The sequence below is a fragment of the Haliotis cracherodii genome, unplaced genomic scaffold (assembly GCF_022045235.1).
Source record: "Haliotis cracherodii isolate W230 unplaced genomic scaffold, xgHalCrac1.p SCAF_2, whole genome shotgun sequence".
Taxonomy (NCBI): domain Eukaryota; kingdom Metazoa; phylum Mollusca; class Gastropoda; order Lepetellida; family Haliotidae; genus Haliotis; species Haliotis cracherodii.
The window spans coordinates 16,779,624-16,801,732 of record NW_027266275.1 but is presented as its reverse complement, the minus strand read 5'-3'; the positions used below and the strand labels follow the sequence as shown (position 1 = coordinate 16,801,732).

The following is a 22,109-nucleotide window of genomic DNA, read 5'->3' as shown; positions in this document are numbered from 1 at the left end:
AATATGACATAGCAAATTAATATATTGTCCACTGGAGTAAAACAACATGGCGCCAACACATCAAATGTAAATCTTCACTCTAGCCTTGATCTCACAAAGACAAAAGGGATGAGCAATATGAAATGGTTTATTTCCTGTACAAGTGGTCATGAAATGATAGGCTCATTATTTTGTTACAGAAAATAAAATAGCTGTAGATCAAGAAACACAAATGACAGTATTTTACCATCTTTCCTGGAATAAATAATGCACTGATTTATATTTATCAATAAAAAGTATATAACATAAAGAAAACAACAAGGAAAAAGGTATTTCCCAGTGCACAGTGATGCTAAAACTGGAGCAAATAGCTCCACATCGTAACACACAGAGTTTGGGAGAAGTCCAAATTTACTACCCACATACCCACCCCCTGTTACCTAACCCTACCTGGGTACCCGGTGTAGGTCTCAAGAGAAAGGTCCAAATGTCCGATTGGGCATAGTTTGACCATAGCCCTGGCAAAATGTATTTAGACACTTGTATGAAACGATCTGGTCATGCATACACAGAAGTTGACTGATAAATGTCAGAAGGAATGCGTACATAGTCAGAACCAAATGCTAACATTAGTCACTAATGATGTAACCAAAGAGTTCTAGATAATGTTTGTCATTAAACAATATGTCACATGATTAACCACGGGTCCCAGTAGTCCTGTGGGTAACCGGGTCCTACTCAGTACCCACCCAACCTGAGTACCCGAGTAACCGGTCCCAGCCTGAAACATCAAAACTCATTATGGTGTGTATAATGCGCACCTCCTTCTACACAGCTGTGTTTTTTTGGAAAAAAGTGTGCACTATACTCAAGAAAATACGGTATATATCCTCTTTGACAAATATTATTTACACATGTCTTACTTCCATTCATGAGCACCATTAAAAAAATCAACCAACTCAAACATATCAAAGGGTGATCATATTTGACAACACTTTGAGACATACATCCACAATTGACATGACAGTCTGAAATATTCCAACATTTGCTTTCCTCAAGAAATGTGAATATAGAAATGCATGTCATTTTCCACATATGCACATCAGTGATGAAAATGATACATTCTAATGCATGACAGGATTGTTGATAAGTGAATGCAATGCATTAACATTGTATTTGAAGCATACTTTGATGAGGAGAAACAAGTACTTCTCTACAAAGTCAAAACAAATTCTAAGTGTCCACGCTACTTTCTGCATTACCAGTGAGGATTAACCAAGCATTCACATGCATTCTCTGAGATGTAGTGAATATTGTGCCATGCTACAGTGAGAAATATTCCAACGATATCGCAGGATCAGTGTCTGAGAGAGCACAGTTCTTATCTGATATGACTGCATTTGAAAGTGATGTGGTAGCCTGTTTATTATCGTGGTGATGGGGTAGTCTAGTAGGTAAAGCATGTGATTGTTACACAGAGGTTGATGGTGTGAAGCCCATGGTTCCCCAGGAGTTTATAGCTGGAATATTGCTAAAACAGCTTAAAACCACACCAACCAACTCACTATTATTGCAGCTTTATTTTTGACATGATTTAAACCTTAAATGGCTTAAGCCTTTACAGAAATGAGGACAAAATTGGTTGTGAAAGAAGTGTTCAACAAAATCTAGAATATACAGTATTGGTATATGATGATCACAAAGTTTAATTGATGTCACACCTCCCAACAACGGACCTACTTGTGACAAAGATCTATTTCAATATCCCTGTGAAATCAGTGTTCGAATACTGCCCTTGATGGGATCATAATATCTAGCATTTCCTGCAGAGAGTTTCCCTGACTCGTAGATAGCCCATCCACCCCCCGACCTTGACACTGAGCACATGATGACAGCCTGGCTGTGATTGGCATGTGTGAAGGTTGTCTTACACAAATCTGTATTCGGTTTGTCAGCTTCATAGAACTTCAGGCTGGGGTTTGGGTATTTGGATATGTTAGGCGCAGTCCATGCACTTAATGTGAAAAATAAGTGGGTAACATTACTAGGGATTTTTTTCAGATAAATATGAATAACATGGTGACCCTGATTCTTAATACGGTCCAATATGTCTCCTGAGTGTTGAACAGCAGCATTACTGAGACAACTACGACGCTTGTAGTCACAAAGATGGAGGAACTGTGTTCCATTATAAAGGAGACAGGAAGCATCAAGATAATCCAACCCAGAAAGTGGAAATCCCCAGTAGAGATCAAAGACGACATGATCAAACCCTTCTGGAATGGCCAACATAAGAACAACCAGGTAGACCGTAGAGTTAGGCTGAATGTTGTAGTCACTCAACTTCATCTGTTTCTGACCATCTCCATACACCTACAACAGACAAAGAGCTCCAGACATGGTCCATAGCAGTCACATTGTTCAGTTTGTAAAAGATAATTTTAAAAATGAAAAGTATCACAATATAATGTTACATAGTGTGACCCTGCCTTATCTAGTAGTAACTTGTAAAAAAACAACAAATTTTCACTCTGCTTTTCAGAAGATTTTAAAGACATTTATGATATACCGTGTTCAGTCTACTTTTCTGGAGTGAGTATGGTTTTATGCCGCTTTTAGCAATATTCCAGCAATATCACGGCGGGGGACACCAGAAATGGGCTTCACACATTGTACCCATGTCGGGAATCCAAACCGAGTCTTCGGCATGACGGGCGAATGCTTTAACCACCAGGCTACCCGACCGCGCCTACTTTTCTGGAACTGTGTAAGCATAGTTTCTGCAGTAACAGCCACTATGTCTAAGCTACACAGTAGGAGAGAATTGTCATGTCCAAGTATGTACATTTGTCGTAGGGCTGGGACCAGTCCAAATTTACTACCTGGGTACCCACTCCCCTATTACCCAACCCTACCCGGGTACCCGCTGTAGGTCTCAAGAGATGGGTACAAAATATCCCATTGGGAAACATTTGACTGTACTCCTGTCAAAATGTATTTAGATACATGCATAAACCGATCTGGTCAAGCATACACTGAAGATGACTGATGCAAACATATAAAAACAGAAGGAATGTGTGGATATTCAGAAAGAAATGTGAACATTAATTTATAGTGTAACCATAGAGTTCTAGATAATTTTTGGCATTAAACAATAAAAGTATGTGACTAGCCAAATGTCCTACTCAGTACCCACCCGACCCCAGTACCCGAGTTACCCATCACAGCCCTAATATGTAGTTGTCATTGTATGTTTAGTGTAACCCTCACTTGTTTAGCTACAGATGAAGGTTGTCCTTGCTTCATACAATGTCATAGCATAACTTTATCGGACCGCCTCCGTGGTCTAATGGTAGAGCGTCCGCCCGGAAGGCGGAAGGTCCGGGGTTCGATCCCCAGCCGCGTCATACCAAAAGACGTTAAAAGATGGTACTTGTTGCTACCCTGTCTGGCGCTCGGCATTAAGGGGCTAAAACAAGGACTGGTCGGCTCGGAGTCAGTATACTGTGTCTGAGTGGGGTATTCATGTTAAACTGTGGCATGGTATCTCAGTGTGCTAGCACTATAAATAGGCATCAGTCCGGACTAGTACAAGCAGCCTCACACTCACACACACACACACACACACACACACGTGTATGCACGTCGATATATAAATGCAATAATCTTGGACGCGACGTTAAACCTGTTTTCACCTCACCCCACCTCATACCTTTATCTCTTTATCTTTGTACAGCAGCTTCTGTTTCTGAACCTCATGCTTGAACTTGTTCTGTATGGACTGCTTCAGCTCCAGTATTGTCATGGAAGGCCTGTAGTTCACTGCCATCGAGTCCCCATTCAGTACGGCCACACGCACCACACCCTCACTGGCTCCTTCGGGGATAACCAAGGGAGTGTACTCTGTAGTGTACTCACGGAACATCTCATCCAAGGTGCGCTGAACTACAGCAATATTTCTGCATTCAGGTGCCACAGGCTCTCCACATTCTGGATAAGGACAACATTTCTTCTCTTTCACATGCCGAATCACACACTGGAAATTAAAAACAGAAATATACTTCAGCATTTCTGCTTATATCTTCAAAGTATAATATTGTCAACATGATTACATTGTCTTTAATATTTTCAACATGATTACATTATCCGTGAAGATCCTGGGTAGAATAGGTCTTCAGCAAACCATGCTTGTTATAAAAGGTGACTGCATGTCATAAGAGGCGACTAACAGGATCGGGTGGTCAGGCTCACTGTCTTGGTTGATGCATGTCATCGATCTCAATTGCGTGGATCGATGTTCATGATATTAATCACTGGATTGTCTAGTCCAGACTCGATTATTTACAGACCACTGTCATATAGCTGGAATATTGCTGAGTGTGGTATTCAACAACAAACCAACCAACCAAAATCATCTATTAACCTTCGATTGGTGGATATTTTGCATTGTCAGTCATTGAAAAATTTTACGTACACAATCACTTTGTTTTACTACCACAAGGAACGTTCAGTCTGATCCTAAGCTGACCTCAGCTCATTATAATGCAATTAAACATTTTAACTCACTCATAACTTATATTTTGATGCACATACAGCTTTATGTGCGAAAATATTTATTTATCCCACCTCCGAAAAGCCATATCACACTCATTCAAAGTGCTGCAAAAGAGCCCATTCATCATGCTCTTGGACTGCCTTCCTGACTTTATTTCAAATGACAAAGTATAAGGACAACAACTTCTTTATCATATTGTTATAGCGATGTTTCGGTATAGCTCCTTATACTGTTGTCTTGCTCGACAACAGTATGAGAATCTATACCAAAATGTATGGGTGGCCATTCGGTCCAAAAATACAATGTTGAAATAAAGGACAAAAGAATGCCATAATAGTCAAATGTTGCGAATAAAGAATTAAATGTGACTAATAAAGGTCAAAATGCAAAACAAACAGACGCCGGTAAAACAGTTCCAAGCTGAAGGTAAACATTACGCAAAAATAGTCAAATGTTACGAAAAGACGTCAAATAAAATGAAAGAACAATGTATGCTAACTTTATAAGGTCATTGCGCACGAAGGAACACTAAACTGCTAAAAGGCAACATTCACAATAAAGAACGCCAGACGGCGTTGCAATTTGTAAATCATTCCGAGTTTGTTCCGCTGTGAATATGATAACTGCATGCCGAGCTGCACAATGTATTACGTCATTCCTTGTGCACTCACCCTCTGACGTCACATATGTATAATGTACACATTGTTTATATACATGTTGCGTTTACGCATTGTCACTGGGAAAGGGCTTTTTCACTAGGTGGAACATGAGGGTGATGTGATGCTGAGTTATGTTTCAGCTGCACATTTTCATAACATCTGAGAAGTGAACGTTGTGCGAGAATTGCGCACTGTGTCAACCTTATTTGTGGCAAGCTATTTTTCCTATCGAATGTATAACGTTATTATTTCGTTATACATATGCATACAAATCCATTTGATATACGAGTTTGCCGTACAGATATTAGGCAGTATTTTGTCCCGTAATGGGATGTCCTCAGATCTTTGTTTAGCAGCAGCGAGAGCTAAGATCTGATTTTAATGAGATTGTATTTTGTTCACTCTCAGTTTCCGAAAAGCTGTTAAATAAAACAAATTGTTGCACAGTACTTATTTCGGTGTACGATAATAAGTGGCGACATTTGCTGTTTTTTAATGTATAACAAAATCTCAGACAACACTTAACAGTGTCTCTTTTTCAAATCGGTTTACTATTTGCAGTAACATTTACACAACACCATCAGACAGGAAAGTGAACATTTTACAACTCTGAGTAATTTTATAGCCTGATGTTGACATTCTTGCACAAAGTTCCCTTTTCAAATGAAAATGATGTAATACATTGTGCACCTAGGCATGCAGTTATCATATACAGTGTACATGTATTTGGTTGGTTGTTGTTTAATGCCGCACTCAGCAATATTCCAGCTATATGATGGCGGTCTGTAAATGATCAAGTCTGGACCAGACAATCCAGTGATTGACATCATGAGCATCAATCCACGCAATTGGGATACAATGACAAGCGTCAACCAAGTCAGTGAGCAAGACCACCCAGTCCTGTTAGTCGCCTCTTACGACAAGCAAAGTAGCCTTTCAGGGCAAGCATGGGTTGCTGAAGACCTATTCTACCCCGGATCTTCATGGGTCTATACACAGTGGAACAAGCCGAACTCGGAATGTTTTACAAATCGCAGCGCCATCGGGCGTTCTCATTGTCAATGCCCTTTAACAGTTTGGTGTCCTTTCATGCGCTTCTTTAGTACACATTGTTCTTTCTTTTTATATGACATCTTTTTGTAACTTTTCACTATTATTTTGCATACTTTTGACCTTTATTTCAACTTTATATTTGTTTAATAAACAGCTGCCTATAGAAACGTTGCTATTACATGGTAATATAGAAGTGGTTATCCAAAAACATTTATCTACTATGTCATCTGTCAACTTCAAAGAATTGCCTATCAAACAATGTATTTCAAATGTGTTACCTTTTGTAAGTGTAGAGGTAGCATCTCCATATCTGAATAACACCCCCAGCCAGTGGTATAGCTACCATGTAGCACAAACAGCAAGTGCATACACTTTGAAGTTGTTACAAAAATAAAATAAAATAAATAATTAAAAAAAAAAGCTTACGTGTGTTTTCTTTCAATCTTTTGTTAAAGTTATATGATACCAGTGTCAAATTTGTTGTTGATGAATTGGTTCGATGTTGTTGTTTGCTGGTTACATTTCCTTTAGCCCATTCGCGAACACCTGGTGTCATAACTGATTTTCAGTTGTCCATTCATTTATTTTCAGCTATTTTGCCCTTTACGCCAAATGGAATCTGTTTCCGTGGATAATCTAGATTGGTTATTCTCTTGCATTGACAATTTATTTTTTATGAGAATGTCTGGGTTTGAACACAATAATCAAAACTGTTTTATACTTAAAATGTGTTACATATCCCAGTGGTTTTCAGACGTAAAGAAACATTGGTAATTCTCTCGCTAATCACCAGAACAACTGTAAAACATCCCACTTACTTAAAAAGGACAACTTTATCTAACAAATTAGCCATGATCTTGGGATTTACAATGTCTATGTGAAACCACACACCTTGCTTTAGCCCAAGTAAATGTGATAAACATGACCGTCCGAAAACTTATGATCCAACGATCCAGAACGTGTTAAGGATATTTTGTGAGATAGGTTTTCAATAAGGGTTTAGGAAAAATAAGTACTGCAATCTGATTGCTTACATTTTAATTTACCCTCACTACGCCCCTGCCAGCCTTGTGCCATATCACAACATGACTGATACGGTGCCGGCTCAGTGATAGTGAGGGCTGACATCACCTACTGATCAGTATAGGACCCACCACAGCATCTTGGAGTTCAACTCCAGAGAATCACTATTGTGATGAGATCTTAAGGCAAGTCATGGTCCCCTTTGCATGGAGGACTGATCATCAGTCGAACATCAAACAGGATAACACCATCCAACACAGTTCATGTCTCAATTGATTAACATGATAAAACAAAGACTGGTCAGCTTGGAGTCAGTATAATGTGCATGTGTGGGGTATCCATGTTAAACTGAGGCATGGTATCTCAGCGCTAGCGCTATAAAACTGTACAAGGAGCCACACAGACAGGTCCAGGTACATCGTCATATGAATGAAAATATCTTGAATGCCACTATAAACCCTATTTCACCTCACTTTCAATTCCTGCAATCCCTTACTTTTCTCTCTAAGTATATTTCAAAACTTATATCTTACCCTCATGCAGTGAAATCTTGGGTGTTGGCAACTCTCAGTTAGGTCAAACTGTGGAAATTCATTGGACAGCTTGTTTTCTTTACATTCCAGACACTTCATTGTGCTGTAGAAATAGTAGTAAAATCTCTAAGCATCGACATAATCATGACAATCAATTTTCATCCCATTAGCCACAGAGTATGTGATGAAACAAAAATAACCATGTCTGCTCTAAGAGAGGTGTGAAAAACAAAGCGACCTCGAGGAGAAGCTGTCAATTTAGAGTAGCATTCCTTGATTAAAATTTCCAAATGTAATGTTATGAAAATGTTGGCCAAATAAAAAAGTTGATGGCGACATTGCTAACCATTGCCAACCGAAGTCTTAAAGGGGCACTGATCTAACGCAATTACCCGGGACTGGTTGTTGCCTTTGTTATTGTTTTTTCCCAGTGAGTGCCCGGATGTATGGCAGAAATCTAGACTAGTTCGCGACCTCTGCTGCGCCATTCGTAAGCGCATTAGTCACTTTTATGGATACCGGTAGTAATAAGGGCGTATGGTCACATTGATCAACAAAATGAAATACAGTTTTCGAGATAATAAGGAAATGTGGTATCTTTGTGGGTAGCATCGGTAATGGTGACGAAGTTTTGATAAGTCACTTGCTTGGTAATTTTGCGATTTTCGTTTACACTATTTAGACTTGCAACATAAAGTAAATATTTCACCTGAGCATTGCTTTTTTTATAGTGTGTATATTATTTTACTGTCAAAATGTGTAACATATTTATTAAACGTCTAAATATTCAGTTATTTTACAAATTGGCTGAAAAACATTTTTCCATCTCTATTATTTTGATAACGAATTCCAAACATTTTGATGTTTAAAGGGGCACTGATCTAACGCAATTCCCCGGGACTGGTTGTTGCCTTTGTTATTGTTTTTTCCCAGTGAATACCCGGATGTATAGCAGAAATCTAGACTAGTTCGCGACCTCTGCTGCGCCATTCGTAAGCGCATTAGTCACTTTTATGGGTAGTAATAAGGGCGTATGGTCACATTGATCAACAAAATGAAATACAGTTTTCGAGATAATAAGGAAATGTAGGTATCTTTGTGGGTAGCATCGGTAATGGTGACGAAGTTTTGATAAGTCACTTGCTTGGTAATTTTGCGATTTTCGTTTACACTATTTTGACTTGCAACACAAAGTATATATTTCACCTGAGCATATGCTTTTTTATAGTGTGTATATTTTTTACTGTCAAATGTGTAACAAATTTATTAAACGTCTAAATATTCAGTTATTTTACAAAGTGACTGAAAAATGTTTCCATCTGTATTATTATGACAACACGAATTCCATACATTTTCATGTTTAATGTCATCACCAAGACACTGAAAATGTAACGTTGAAAAGTACATTTCTATGTTGTTTGGCTTTTAATCCTACATAATAATCTGTTGTGATGTTTTTAGGCCCTTTTGATCGTCTTGATCAATCTGGACAGATATTTTAGTCAAAATGACTGAAATATTTACACATTGTATAAATTGCCTGAGAGAATCACATTTTACAAATTGACGGTAATATATACACGCTTACAAAGGAAAAGACCTGTGACAACAACGTCTATCGCGCATTGAAGAATTTCCCAACCAAGACGTAGAGAAACAAGAATGAATCGGTTCAAATGAAGGAAAATAAAATGCAGATATTATAATTACAATCTACCAAATTTATGTGTATAAGTTTTAGGCAGCTTCCTTGTTCGAGGAATGTATCCGTGAATATCCACACAAAGGAACAATATCCCACTCGTCTGCAGCTGTACAAAGAAACTTATTCGATGTCACGTGTCTCAGTAACAATCAATTAATTTAAAAGATATATATCATTTCAGGATATTATAACCCGTGTTCGTTTCTCAACTGATCGCTTGGATTGTTTCAGGTGTTTTACATAGGTGTCAAGTCTCAATGGTCGGCTGAGAAAGCCCACGTGACAACTATTTTCATAGCGTCCACGGTTCCTAAAAATTCCATTGAGTGATAGATAACAATGATCAATCAATCAACGTATTATCAGTTAACCCTTTGAACAAAGTATGTTGTTTTTACATCGGCACTTTGCACCATGATATGAGTGTATTCCCTTTGTTTTAGTAAACCTAGACATGTAGACACTCACTCTTGACATATCCACTGTGCAAGATAACAGTGATTAATCAATCAACGTATTTTCTGTTAATCCTTTGATGACTAGGAACGATCCGTTGATTTACAAAAAAAGTAAATCAACTGATCATTCATCTCTAGCTGGGCTGCCACGTGCATATTACATAACACACATTTCACCTCACTTCAAACCTGGATTTAGATTGAATAATTACCCCAGACACAATAAATGCCAAATGGGAACCTTTGTCAGGTAATATAAGTGGTGCTACCACTAATTGTACCTGTAATAGATTTATTAACTGAGCATCAAGTGAATGACGACAAATACACAAGTGTAGGGTTATACGAGAAAACGTGGATGACAACAAGGGAGTAGTAATCGTATTATCGACGCAAGCCGAAATCCGAAAATGCTTTCACTGCATGGATACTGTTTTTAGTTTTAAACTATAACCATCTGGGGTATTTCCAAATGAAGACATCCGATGAGCTCCCTTGTTCTTTTTGTCTGTTTGTTTAGGCTGAAGAAATGAATTAACATGCGCCCTTTGTCGAAATCTTTATAGATCACAGTTAACCAATCAGTGTTCAAAAATGCGTAAAACAAATATTGCCTCCAGCCTCCAAGTTTATTTAGCTGTCCTTGCAGACGGTACCCCAGTCTCTGGTCACGCTCAGTTGCGTTGCGTATCATCCGGGTACTAACGGGGGAAAAACAATAACAAAGGCAACAACCAGTCCGTTAGATCAGTGCCCCTTTAAGGCAATCTCTAGCAAAATGAACAAGCTGTACATTGTGTTAACATGACATAAGTTATTACCTTTTGAACAAAAAGAGTGACCATAGTTTTAATATGCCTGCATTCTGGGGGGGGGGGGTGGGGGGGTGTTAGAATAGGTCTTCAGCAACCCATGATTGCCGTTACAAGCGACTATGCTTGTCGTAAGAGGCGACTAACGGGATCGGCTGGTCAGGCTCGCTGACTTGGTTGATAAATGTCATTGAATCCCAAATGCGTGTATAGATGCTCATGATGTCAACCACTGGATTGTCTGGTCCAGACACGATTTTTACAGACCGCCGTCATAGCTGGAATATTGCTGAGTGCGGCGCCAAACGACAAATCAACTAACAGTGCCAGTAGGGTGTGCTTGAATTAAAAGTTCAGTGATTGTTACCACTTGAACGAAGTTTACTTGAGCAAGAACACAACTCCCTAACCCAACATCAAAACCTACCTTACACGACCATACACTGTATGTGTTTCTTGCGTATTCTCGCGAACGCCCTACTTCCAGGGACTCTACTTTCGTTACTTCAAGGAACTCTACTTTCGTTATTATATGGTAGGGACCCGCCTGTAAGGAAGGGTCTATCTTGCATATAGGGTGGACGAATTACCCAATATAAACTACATATATATTCCCGCAACGTCCCTTATCTAACGAAACATGCTGAATCGGACGAATGGAAAGTTGTAGATCCTTCATGAATAACGACGTCATTGTCAGGTCTGAAAAAGATAATTGACGAGGGTTTCTTTATACAACGTGTCCCTTCACAATTGTATAGATTGGTCCAAGTCTGACGTAATCACATTTCCTGGAATCATTGACTGGTGGGCAGAAGAGTGGAAACTTCAAGTTTGGAGGTTGACAGGATTTATGTTCAGGTAAATTTTATCAATTTTACCCATTAGATTTTATCTGACTTCAGTGTATGTATTTGGAGTGAGTCATGATCGGGTTCAAGGCTCAATTTGTGATTTTGTGCACCTCAAAAAGGCTATTGTCAGCCACAGGTAGGCGCATAGATTGCACAAGGAAACAGATACAAGGTTAAAAACGACAAGGGAGGTTACATCGTTAATCGGCTGAGGCTCTCGCTTCACAGGGTATAGAAATTATGTCCTATTTAAAAATATTAAGTATCCAAATAGAGCCCAGAATAATCCTTAAAGGGAAACAACACTCCCAATTTTGAATGTATTTAAAGGGGCACTGATCTAACGCAATTCCCCGGGACTGGTTGTTGCTTTTGTTATTGTTTTTCCCCAGTGAGTACCCGGATGTATAGCAGAAATCTAGACTAGTTCGCGACCTCTGTTGCGCCATTCGTAAGCGCATTAGTAACTTTATTGGTAGTAATAAGGGCGTATGGTCACATTGATCAACAAAATGAAATACAGTTTTCGAGATAATAAGGAAATGTAGGTATCTTTGAGCCTTTTTTATAGTGTGTATATTTTTTTACTGTCAAAATGTGTAACATTTTCAAATTTATTAAACGCCTAAATATTCAGTTATTTTACAAAGTGACTGAAAAACATTTCCATCTGTATTATTATGATAACGAATTCCAAACATTTTCATGTTTAATGTCATCACCGAGAGACTGATCTTACGTTGAAAAGTACATTTCTATGTTGTTTGGCTTCTAATCCTACATAATAATCTGTTGTGATGTTTGTAAGCCCTTTTGATCGTCTTAATCAATCTGGACAGATTTTTTAGTCAAAGTGACTGAAATATTTACACATTGTATAAATTGCCTGAGAGAATCACATTTTACAAATTGACGGTAATATATACACGCTTACAAAGGAAAAGACCTGTGAAAACAACGTCTATCGCGCATTGAAGAATTTCCCAACCAAGACGTTGAGAAACAAGGACGAATTGGTTCAATGCTACAGCAAATGAAGGAAGCAAATACCATAATTACAACCTACCAAATTTATGTGTATAAATTTTAGGCAGCTTCCTTGTTCGAGGAATGTATCCGTGAATATCCACACAAAGGAACAATATCCCACTCGTCTGGAGCTGTACAAAGAAAATTATTCGATGTCACGTGTCTCTGTAAAAATCAAATATTTTAAAAGATATATATCGTTTCAGGATATTATAACCCGTGTTCGTTTCTCAACTGATCACTTGGATTGTTTCAGGTGTTTCACATAGGTCAAGTCTCAAGGGTCGGCTGAGAAAGCCCACATGACAACTATTTTCATAGCGTCCACGGTTCCTAAAAGTCCATTGAGTGATAGATAACAATGATCAATCAATCAACGTATTATCAGTTAACCCTTTGTTTTTACATCGGCACTTCACGCCATGATATGAGTGTATTCCCTTTGTTTTAGTAAACCTAGACATGTAAACACTCACTTTTGACATATCCACTGTGCAAGATAACAGTGATTAATCAATCAACGTATTTTCTGTTAATCCTTTGATGACTAGGAACGATCCGTTGATTTACAAAAAAAAGTAAATCAACTGATCATTCACCTCTTGCTGGTCTGCCACGTGCATATTACATAACACACATTTCACCTCACTTCAAACCTGGATTTAGATTGAATAATTACCCCAGACACAATAAATGCCAAATGGGAACCTTTGTCAGGTAATATAAGTGGTGCTACCATTAATTGTACCTGTAATAAATTCATTAACTGAGCATCAAGTGAATGGCGACAAATACACAAGTGTAGGGTTATACGAGAAAACGTGGATGACAACAAGTGAGTAGTAATCGTATTATCGACGCAATCCGAAATCCGAAAATGCTTTCACTGCATGGATACTTTTTTTAGTATTAAACTAATAGTATAATCATCTGGAGTATTTCCAAATGACGACATCCGATGAGCTCTGCCATTCTTTTTGTCTGTTTGTTTAGGCTGTAGAAATTAATTAACATGCGCCCTTTGTCAAAATCTTTATAGATCACTATTAACCAATCAGTGTTTATGCAAAAATGTGTAAAACAAATATTGCCTCCAGCCTCCAAGTTTATTTAACTGTCTTGCAGACGGTAGCCCAGTCTCTGGTCACGCTCAGTTGCGTTGCGTATCATCCGGGTACTCACGGGGGAAAAAACAATAACAAAGGCAACAACCAGTCCGGGGAATTGCGTTAGATCAGTGCCCCTTTAAGTATGGATCAGCATTTTCTTTGTGAATCAAAATTTGCTTATTATGGACTATAATTTCGACTGGGGTTATTCCTCCTTTAAAGGGAAACAACACTCAACACTCAGTTGTCTAGCCGGTATAGACAGGAGTAAAATATAAATAGTGTATCGGGATACTAGACCCATTTCTCAACTCATCAAAAAAGTTTGTTTCAGGTGTTTCACATAGGTACCATGTCTCTTTGGTCAGCTGAGATAGCACATGTGACAACTATGTTCATGATGTCCATGGTTCTTTAAAGAAATCATAGAGTTAGATAATAATGATCAATCAATCAACCTTTTATCGGTTAATCCTTTGAATAAAGTATGTTGTTTTTGCATTGGCACGCCTAGACTTTAGTCGGCTTTAGTAAACCTACTTATATATAAACACTTACTTTTGACAAATCTACTGTATCACAATGTATTATCGGTTAATGATTTTTTTGCAACTCTACAGATCATTCCTCTCTTGCTGCGCTGCCAAGTGCATATTACATAACATGTAGTACATTCACCACATCAGACCTGGATTTATAATCCAATTGTAGATTAAATAATTACCCAAGACATAATGCAAACCACTGAGTGCTTTATTGACACCCTCATAGGCAGTGGTGAAGATCATCTGTTGGCTTCCCTTGTTAGTTCAGTAGTTTCCACCATTTGTTAGTTTTCACCTTTTGATATCTTGTTGTCCTTACATGTACATAATGCTCTGCCTCATGGCATTCATTCACCTGATGAAGGAGTAAGTATATACTCTGAAACATTGTTTTCCGCATAATAAAAAAGTTGACATCCATAAATTCTCTTCCTTATGTGTGTCACTTCTAAATACCTTAAGGACCTTCAGTCACACTAACTAAATTTTCAGATTTTCAACAGAGGTCTTCTTCACTGTCAATTACACACAATTTGTTGTTTCCAATATAGCACCATAGCAACCCCAGCTATGACATGCATAATGATGGGAAACCTCCCTTCTTTCCTGTGTGTGCTATTGTTATAGTTGTATAGATCTAGCACTTTGTTGTAGTCACATTTTCTAAGATTGTTCTATAGTTTTCTAATAAAACAGATATATTAAGTCATATTAAGAGTTACAATTTGCAGTACCATCGTACTCACGTAAGTATTGCTGGTGTGAGGTGTTTGTGAGGTCGTCATGAAGTCTCCCTCTCCTCCTGCTTGTAAGAAGTGCTGCCATTTTATGATTACGGGAGATCCTCACATCAAGCAGATAGTATTGGCTAAGAAGAGGCCGCAATGGGGACAGCCATCTGTTTATGCCACTATATGCCTATGTCAGCCGTAACGCAGCCAACCGTTGCGGGATTGTCCCTTCAACCATATGGTAGCCATCAACCGATGGTACCCAAGCCAACATCTCGGACCACACGGGACCGTCCAACCGACCGAGTCTAAGATTACCTCGGCTTATCTACGGGGTCGGCTTATCCGCGGTCATATATGGTACATGATGGGACAGTCCAGTGGTTTAATGGAGGACCATCATTCCTGTACGGGCTCAGTTATACACGGGCAGTCATCACAAGCCGCACGGACCTACTCATAGCTATGTCCTGGACACCAGCGGATGATAAACCATTTGGGAACACGTTGATTGTATGGATCATGACGAACATCCACCCCTCCCAGGAGTTACCCACAGTCATTCCAAGGCAGAATCGGACCTATATGAAGACGTTAATCAGCTGACGATTCACCCCAGCGGGATTATACAGAAGGATACAGCTTTGTTAAACTCATTGAAGAATCGTTTCACCTTACGCCTGTACTCCAACCTCCAATGATAGAAAATTCACCATCTTAGATGCCGGAATATGGAGGATGTCATGCTCCTACGTCATTTCAACATATCCACCAGACATTGCCAGTCATGCAGGCAAGGTGGAAGATCAAGCATCTGAAAATCTTGATAACTATTGTTCGATTTCTATTGTGCATAATTCCACATCACTTAGGGACATGCTGAAAGTGCATCACAGCATATGGACATACATACATCAGAGAGAGGGCAGTAAGATTATAGAAATATACACATACAGAGGACATACAGGGAGCAGAAAATATACAGGGCTTGTTAGGATTCATTATTATTAGGCAGTACAAATCCCAGCCTGCTACCTGTTGTGTGATTATGGGCCGCTGTACTGCACATTTCACACAGGCATTAGGACAACTGATTGTATTCCTCTCTGATTCACTTGTGGCCTTCAAAGCGTTAGGTTTGGAGTCCAGACTTAAACACAGTGACACTAAGTTCATTATTTAGGCTGAAGGGAAGGGAGTTCAATGCTTGAAAGAAGGATTGGAAATCACTATTGCGATAACTATTGATATTGAAAGAAACTATTGCGATAACTATTGATAGTTTTCAGTGTATCATTTTAGATGGATTTTAGAGTTGAATTAAACCTTGGAACTGAAGTTTCCTTTGAATGTGATAACCATAACAACAAATCTAAAGTAAAGTTTGAGATATGACTGATTTATATTTTCTTTACCCTATAAATAATTAAAGAAAAAGAAACTTCCACATTACCATGTGTAAATTCTACCACTCATGATCTAAAGAAAAACAAATTTGAACAGCATTGGATGTATTTTATTGAAATGGTAAATACATTTGAATCTATCGATATTCCTAACAGAAATCGTGGGAAGGGACATTGACCTTACGAACAATATTGGCCACTAGGTAAGGACAGATCATAAGTTGACATGAAGGCCTATGGAAGTGACATCATCAGAACCGGAAGTGACATCAGCCTGGGTGTCAGCCTGGAAGGTCACATGGTACCAATGCTGCTAAGAATCGATTGATGATGTCCTAATTGGGGAATGGGATGCAAATATAACATATATATAAGTTCTTATGGAAGTTTGCCACAAATTGCATATGTCCTTGGCCTTATTTTGGAAATGGGCCTTTTGAGCTGATTTCAGGATTATTTTATGTGCACCTAATATTGGTCAAAACTACCAGAATGGTTTGTTGGGAAGCATTAGGTACCCCCAAAATACTGGAATTAAGGGAAGATGGTTTTATTTCATTTTTGAGTTCAGCAGACTGTTAATTATCTAGGGTATTATTAAATGTCAGAACTCAATGATGTCTCGGGTATATTCTGGTAATGATGTAATAGAGTTGCACATGTACAGTGATGGTTGTAACTTTTGACATGTCTTTCTTACAGGTCAAGATGATAACATGTGGTTTAGAGATGTAGCTTTTTAGAAGCTATTGTTGAAGGGAGAAGTCATGGCTGAGAAGGAGACCGCTTTCTGTAAGTATTATTTAATGGATATTCATTGCCATATGACAAGATTAGTTAGTTAACAAGTGGAAGAGACAGTCAAAGGTTACGTCAAAAAATATCCTGTTTACCATCTGTACCAAAGTGCTATGCTTCTGCTTCTTATAATTTTAAGTATATATAGTAAAAGCTGCTACTAAAATAACACGATTTTGGAATATATTATTCCTTGTTTGATAGGCATTACTTAGAAGTATTTTTCAAAGATTTTAGAGTTGAATTAAACCTTGGAACTGAAGTTTCCTTTGCATGTGATAACCATAACAACAAATAAAAAGTAAAGTTAGAGATATGACTGATTTGTTTTTTCTTTACCCTAATAATATAAGAAAAAGAAACTTCCACATTACCATGTGTAAATTACTTCCACTCATGATCAAAAGAAAAACAAATTTGAAAAACATTGCATGTATTTTATTGATATGGTAAATACAATCGAAACTATCGATATTCCTAACTGAAATCGATACTATTGATAGGAAACTGATTTAACAATTGATTTATTGACTTATTGAAGTGCTTACCAGTAGCAATACGGTAATACGATTTATCGTGACACCCCTAGAGACAGGGATCGACAACCAGAGTCAACTTCAAAGGGTCGACATTCTACGGAGAGGTCAACATTGAACCAGGTTCGACCCTCTAAGAGTCGACATTTGTCAGATCAATGTTCCAAGGGTCGACATTCCACTGATCGATGTGACAAGGATCAACATTCCAAGGAACGATCTGACAAGACTCTACGTTCTACAGATCGACTTTCAGATCACTCCCCTCAAGGTCGATCATCTATTGAGCACAATTTGACATCGAAGCAAGGAGATTATTCTGATTCAGATCATCACCGTTCTACAGATCGATTGTATGGACACGAACAGAGACATTCTCGCTCTACAGATCCACATCGTCACCTCAACCGATCGCATTCGTCAGACTCAGATTCTCAACGTCATCTGTATTGACAGTCGTCTCAACAATTCAGATATGGAAGACCAGCCCATGTGTTTCAATCCATATCAGACTAAGGATTCATATGGACACCATCGATCTCCATGCACTGCTCCTCCTCCTCAACATCGAAATCAACATTGAGATGAGGATTGACAAGAAGTGTGCTTCCCTCACACTATCAGTACGGCTCCCCTACCGACTTCAGGGGATCACAGAGACAAACTATCTGAACAGACTGGATCGCTGCTACAATCCCTATCTACAGTTCTTCAACAACAAAGAAATAGTCAGGAAATATACAGGGGATATTGCTACCTTGACTTTGGCACAGCCATCGTCAGGTACGGAGCTCAGGGATAGGACTATCATCACACCTACCCATTCGGATACTTCTCCTGAAAGCGAAACTTCGCCTCCATCTTCAATGGGCAGTTTCGCCCAGGTAGACCCATCCTTAATCCTCACCTGGATCACGGATACTCTTAACCTTATATGGAGCACATTAGATCACTTTAAATCAGGTTTCATGATGACACCAAATGCGGCTCATCCCATCACTCTATACCTCCCATGGCAGTTATTATGGACCTATCTAAGAAGTTAGATCAGGCATTCGGATCTTTCTGTAGGCATGAGGACAAATTAGCTATGCCTAGGTTCAACTTAGCCGAGACAGGAACTCGTGGTTTGACCAACTTTGCCACTTCACCTGAGCTGGATGAGAACATCGCGTCTATCGCCCCAAAGTGAACCTTGGCTACATATGAAGTAGATGATAAGGGACTAGCCCATTTGGACCTCACAATTAGGTGGACCCTACCTTTAATTTACTGTTCACAATATTGTCAGCTACAGAAGCGATAGGCATGTCTGTGCTCACACCAAGACTTCGGAGGAAGCATATATATTAGAGGGACTATCAGCCTTTTTCAGAGCACTACAGGTTACACAACACCTGAAGGTGGAAGACCAAAATTATCACTTTGCTGCAAACTGGGCGATCCTGGAAGACCCCTTCGTGTCCCAGATCCTCAGAGATGGATACCGACCAGTGGTTATTACGAGTTATGTCCCTTATTAGCCTCTCCTGATCCAATCAGATTCCATCAGTAGCATTTGTTTCAAACAAAATGGTGGCGCCCAGTCAAGACGATCTGATCGGTAATCAAGATCTATATTGTGAAGTATATCTTATATCGCGAAGTGCATCAAGTCATGCGAGCACCTTGATTAAAAACATGAAAAGGTTTGGAAAATGACTGTTGACACCGAGTTGGCGGTGCACATGCTTTGCATATCCTGCAATCGTCTGAAATCTGCTCGACAGTTGACGAACTGGATTTCGATTTCGTTGTGCAATTTTGATTGGACAATGCATAGAGTCGTTAGTCCAGCTAAAATGTAACTCCATAATACTTCTTTCTGCCAGGATTTAAGTTTTTAAAAATATGTTTAATGACTTGGTGTTGTCAATCACAGAATAGGATTTTTGCATGCTACCAAAGTGTAAACAGTCATGTCTCGTTAATCCGACACTCGTTAATCCGACAATTGGTTTTATCCGACACTAATGATGGGAACCGACTAAATCAGTGCTATTTAGACCGGTTAAGCCGACAGTCTCGCACACCTTTACTTTTGTGTTTTTGCATATTTTCCCAAAACATTCTAAACAATTCTAGGCTTATCGGCAACATTTCAGAATTATTATTGATGATACAATGAAAAACAGATAGAAATCTAAACCATGGTCACTAATATGCTATTTTTGAAATGCAAATCTTGAAATCGCGTTTGAAGCGATTGTTAGATTGCACAACTCACCATTATTTACAGCAACCAGTTGTGAAAAAGAAACATTTAAAAGTAAGAAATGAAGTGTTTGTTTTACTTTATGGAATTTCCTTTTTTCAGCTTTCAAGATTGCAGTGTCTGCTGTTCTCACACACAAGGATGGTACAATAGAGGATATTGATGACAATCAAAGTCTACAGAAACTGTTCAAGGATTATCACCTAGTTGAGAAGCTACTCTCAGATGAACCCTACTTTCACCTGCAGGGAACATCAGAGTCAGATGATGAACTGTTTCTCAAATGCTATGTTTTCTCTGACACTGAACTCTCTCAACTGGTGGAGGCCATAGAAAGTAAACACTTGGCAAGTGAACTGACTAAATATGTTCTGTCATGTGGACTGGAAGCTGAACTTGGGTTCTCACACAAGAGTGACAAACAGCTCAGTTTGCTGTTGGAGTTAAAGGGGAAAACGATACGCCAAGGACGGTCATATTTTGTGAAGACTGCCTCGTAAGTTTTTTTAAATCAGTAAGGAGAGGGAGAGTTTTAGCTGCTTTAAACAGTATTTTCAGTTATATCTTGGTATGTCAGCTTGATGTTAGGGAATTCTGAAGTGATGCAGGTCCAAGAAATTTACCATTTTGGCAAAGCCCATGAGCATGATACTGACGAACCAAGAACCATTATCAGGGTGTACCTGGGATTAGGACCCATGACCCCTTACAAATCTGCACAGCAAATTGTGGCGCCTAATATAACGCATATATATATATATATATATATATATGAACTAGGTCTATGGAGCTATAAAAAAAATAAATGATATGTGAAACATATTGTAAGTTTCTGAGGCATGCCTCTACGGGCATGGAACGAGTCCTACCACACCCATCCTCTATATCTCCAGGTCTATCGTTTCAATAAAACCTTTGACCTTTGACACAGCATATGCTAAAACAATTTGCTGAAGGAAATGGGCAGATAATTTAAGATTGCGAAAAGATCAAAGGTCATGGTAACGAAATTGAAAAACATCACATGGTTACACTATCTCAAAATATATGAATGCATTTGATATATATTGTTTTATAAATTGTTTATTAATTTCTGAGCTGGACAATAAATCTCTTATACCCTGCCATGAAGAAAACAAGCTGCACATGGATTTCTGAGAGGGAGAATAAATCCCTTGTACCCTGCTTCGAAGCTACCTGTTGCTTACGAGTCAATGGCTAATGGTCGACACCTTATCCATTTCCTTATCCTTATGATTTCATTTCCGCAGGTCAATTAAAAAAAGTTAAATATTTTTCACAAAAATTGACAGATATAACAAACAGGTCCTGAAGTGGTGCCTTTTGCTCTTTATGGATTTTTGGCATTTTCATTTTTCTTGATTTCCATGGAAAGAATTTGGACTTTGTTCTCAATAAAGGCAGGGGGATTTCGTTTTCCGGAGTACACCTTTAAAACTGTGAAAGATTTTAACCTGGTACATGTATCAACCTAAGTGGTGCTTTTGCTCTTTTGGAATTTTTCAAAATTTGAGTTTTTGCCGTTTCCATTGACACAAGTTAGACTTAACTGAAACATAGGTAGATGCTGTTTTGGGAGCAGAACTAAGGCATGACACTTTATTTGCATGTTCTAGTATCTTACGAATCCTACCACATAAAATGTTGAGGTTATTGTGACACATGCTTGCATCATTCAGTTACTGTCAGTTACTGTTGCACTTTTACTTGTAAAATCCTGAGGCGTGTAATTGCTGGAACTGAAGAAGTTGTCTTGATTAAGGTCAAAATTTGAAAGTAATGAGTGAGTGTGTGAGTGAGTATGGTTTTACGCCGCTTTTAGCAATATTCCAGCAATATCACGGCGGAGGACACCATGAATGGGATTCACACATTGTACCCATGTCGGGAATCAAACCCAGGTCCTCGGCGTGATGAGCGACCGCTTTAACCACTAGGCTACCCGACCACCCCTTGAAAGTAATGACTGGGACTACATTGTGGTACTTTATGACTAAAGAATCTCTGAGGGAAAGGTTCAAATTTGCAAACACCACTAGTTGATCTTGT

General features: G+C 38.8%; 2 protein-coding genes across 2 annotated transcripts in view; one reads left to right on the top strand and one right to left on the bottom strand.

Annotated features, from left to right (window-relative positions):
• Positions 1 to 1,699: 1,699 nt before the first annotated feature.
• On the bottom strand, positions 1,700 to 11,271 carry LOC139468883 (uncharacterized). Its single transcript, XM_071251016.1, has 4 exons — positions 11,205 to 11,271; positions 7,803 to 7,905; positions 3,692 to 4,015; positions 1,700 to 2,352 (listed from the first exon to the last, which is right to left on the bottom strand). The coding sequence occupies exons 2-4, from the start codon at positions 7,899 to 7,901 to the stop codon at positions 1,738 to 1,740; spliced, it is 1,038 nt and encodes a 345-aa protein (XP_071107117.1). The 5' UTR covers positions 7,902 to 7,905; positions 11,205 to 11,271; the 3' UTR covers positions 1,700 to 1,737.
• Positions 11,272 to 11,596: 325 nt separating this feature from the next.
• Positions 11,597 to 22,109, top strand: part of LOC139467478 (uncharacterized) — a 45,726-nt gene continuing 35,213 nt past the window's right edge. Inside the window, exons 1-3 of the mRNA XM_071249024.1 lie at positions 11,597 to 11,638; positions 17,154 to 17,243; positions 20,142 to 20,535. Of these exons, the coding sequence (XP_071105125.1) occupies positions 17,219 to 17,243; positions 20,142 to 20,535 (419 nt within the window). The 5' untranslated portion in view covers positions 11,597 to 11,638; positions 17,154 to 17,218. The remainder of the gene's footprint in view (positions 11,639 to 17,153; positions 17,244 to 20,141; positions 20,536 to 22,109) is intronic.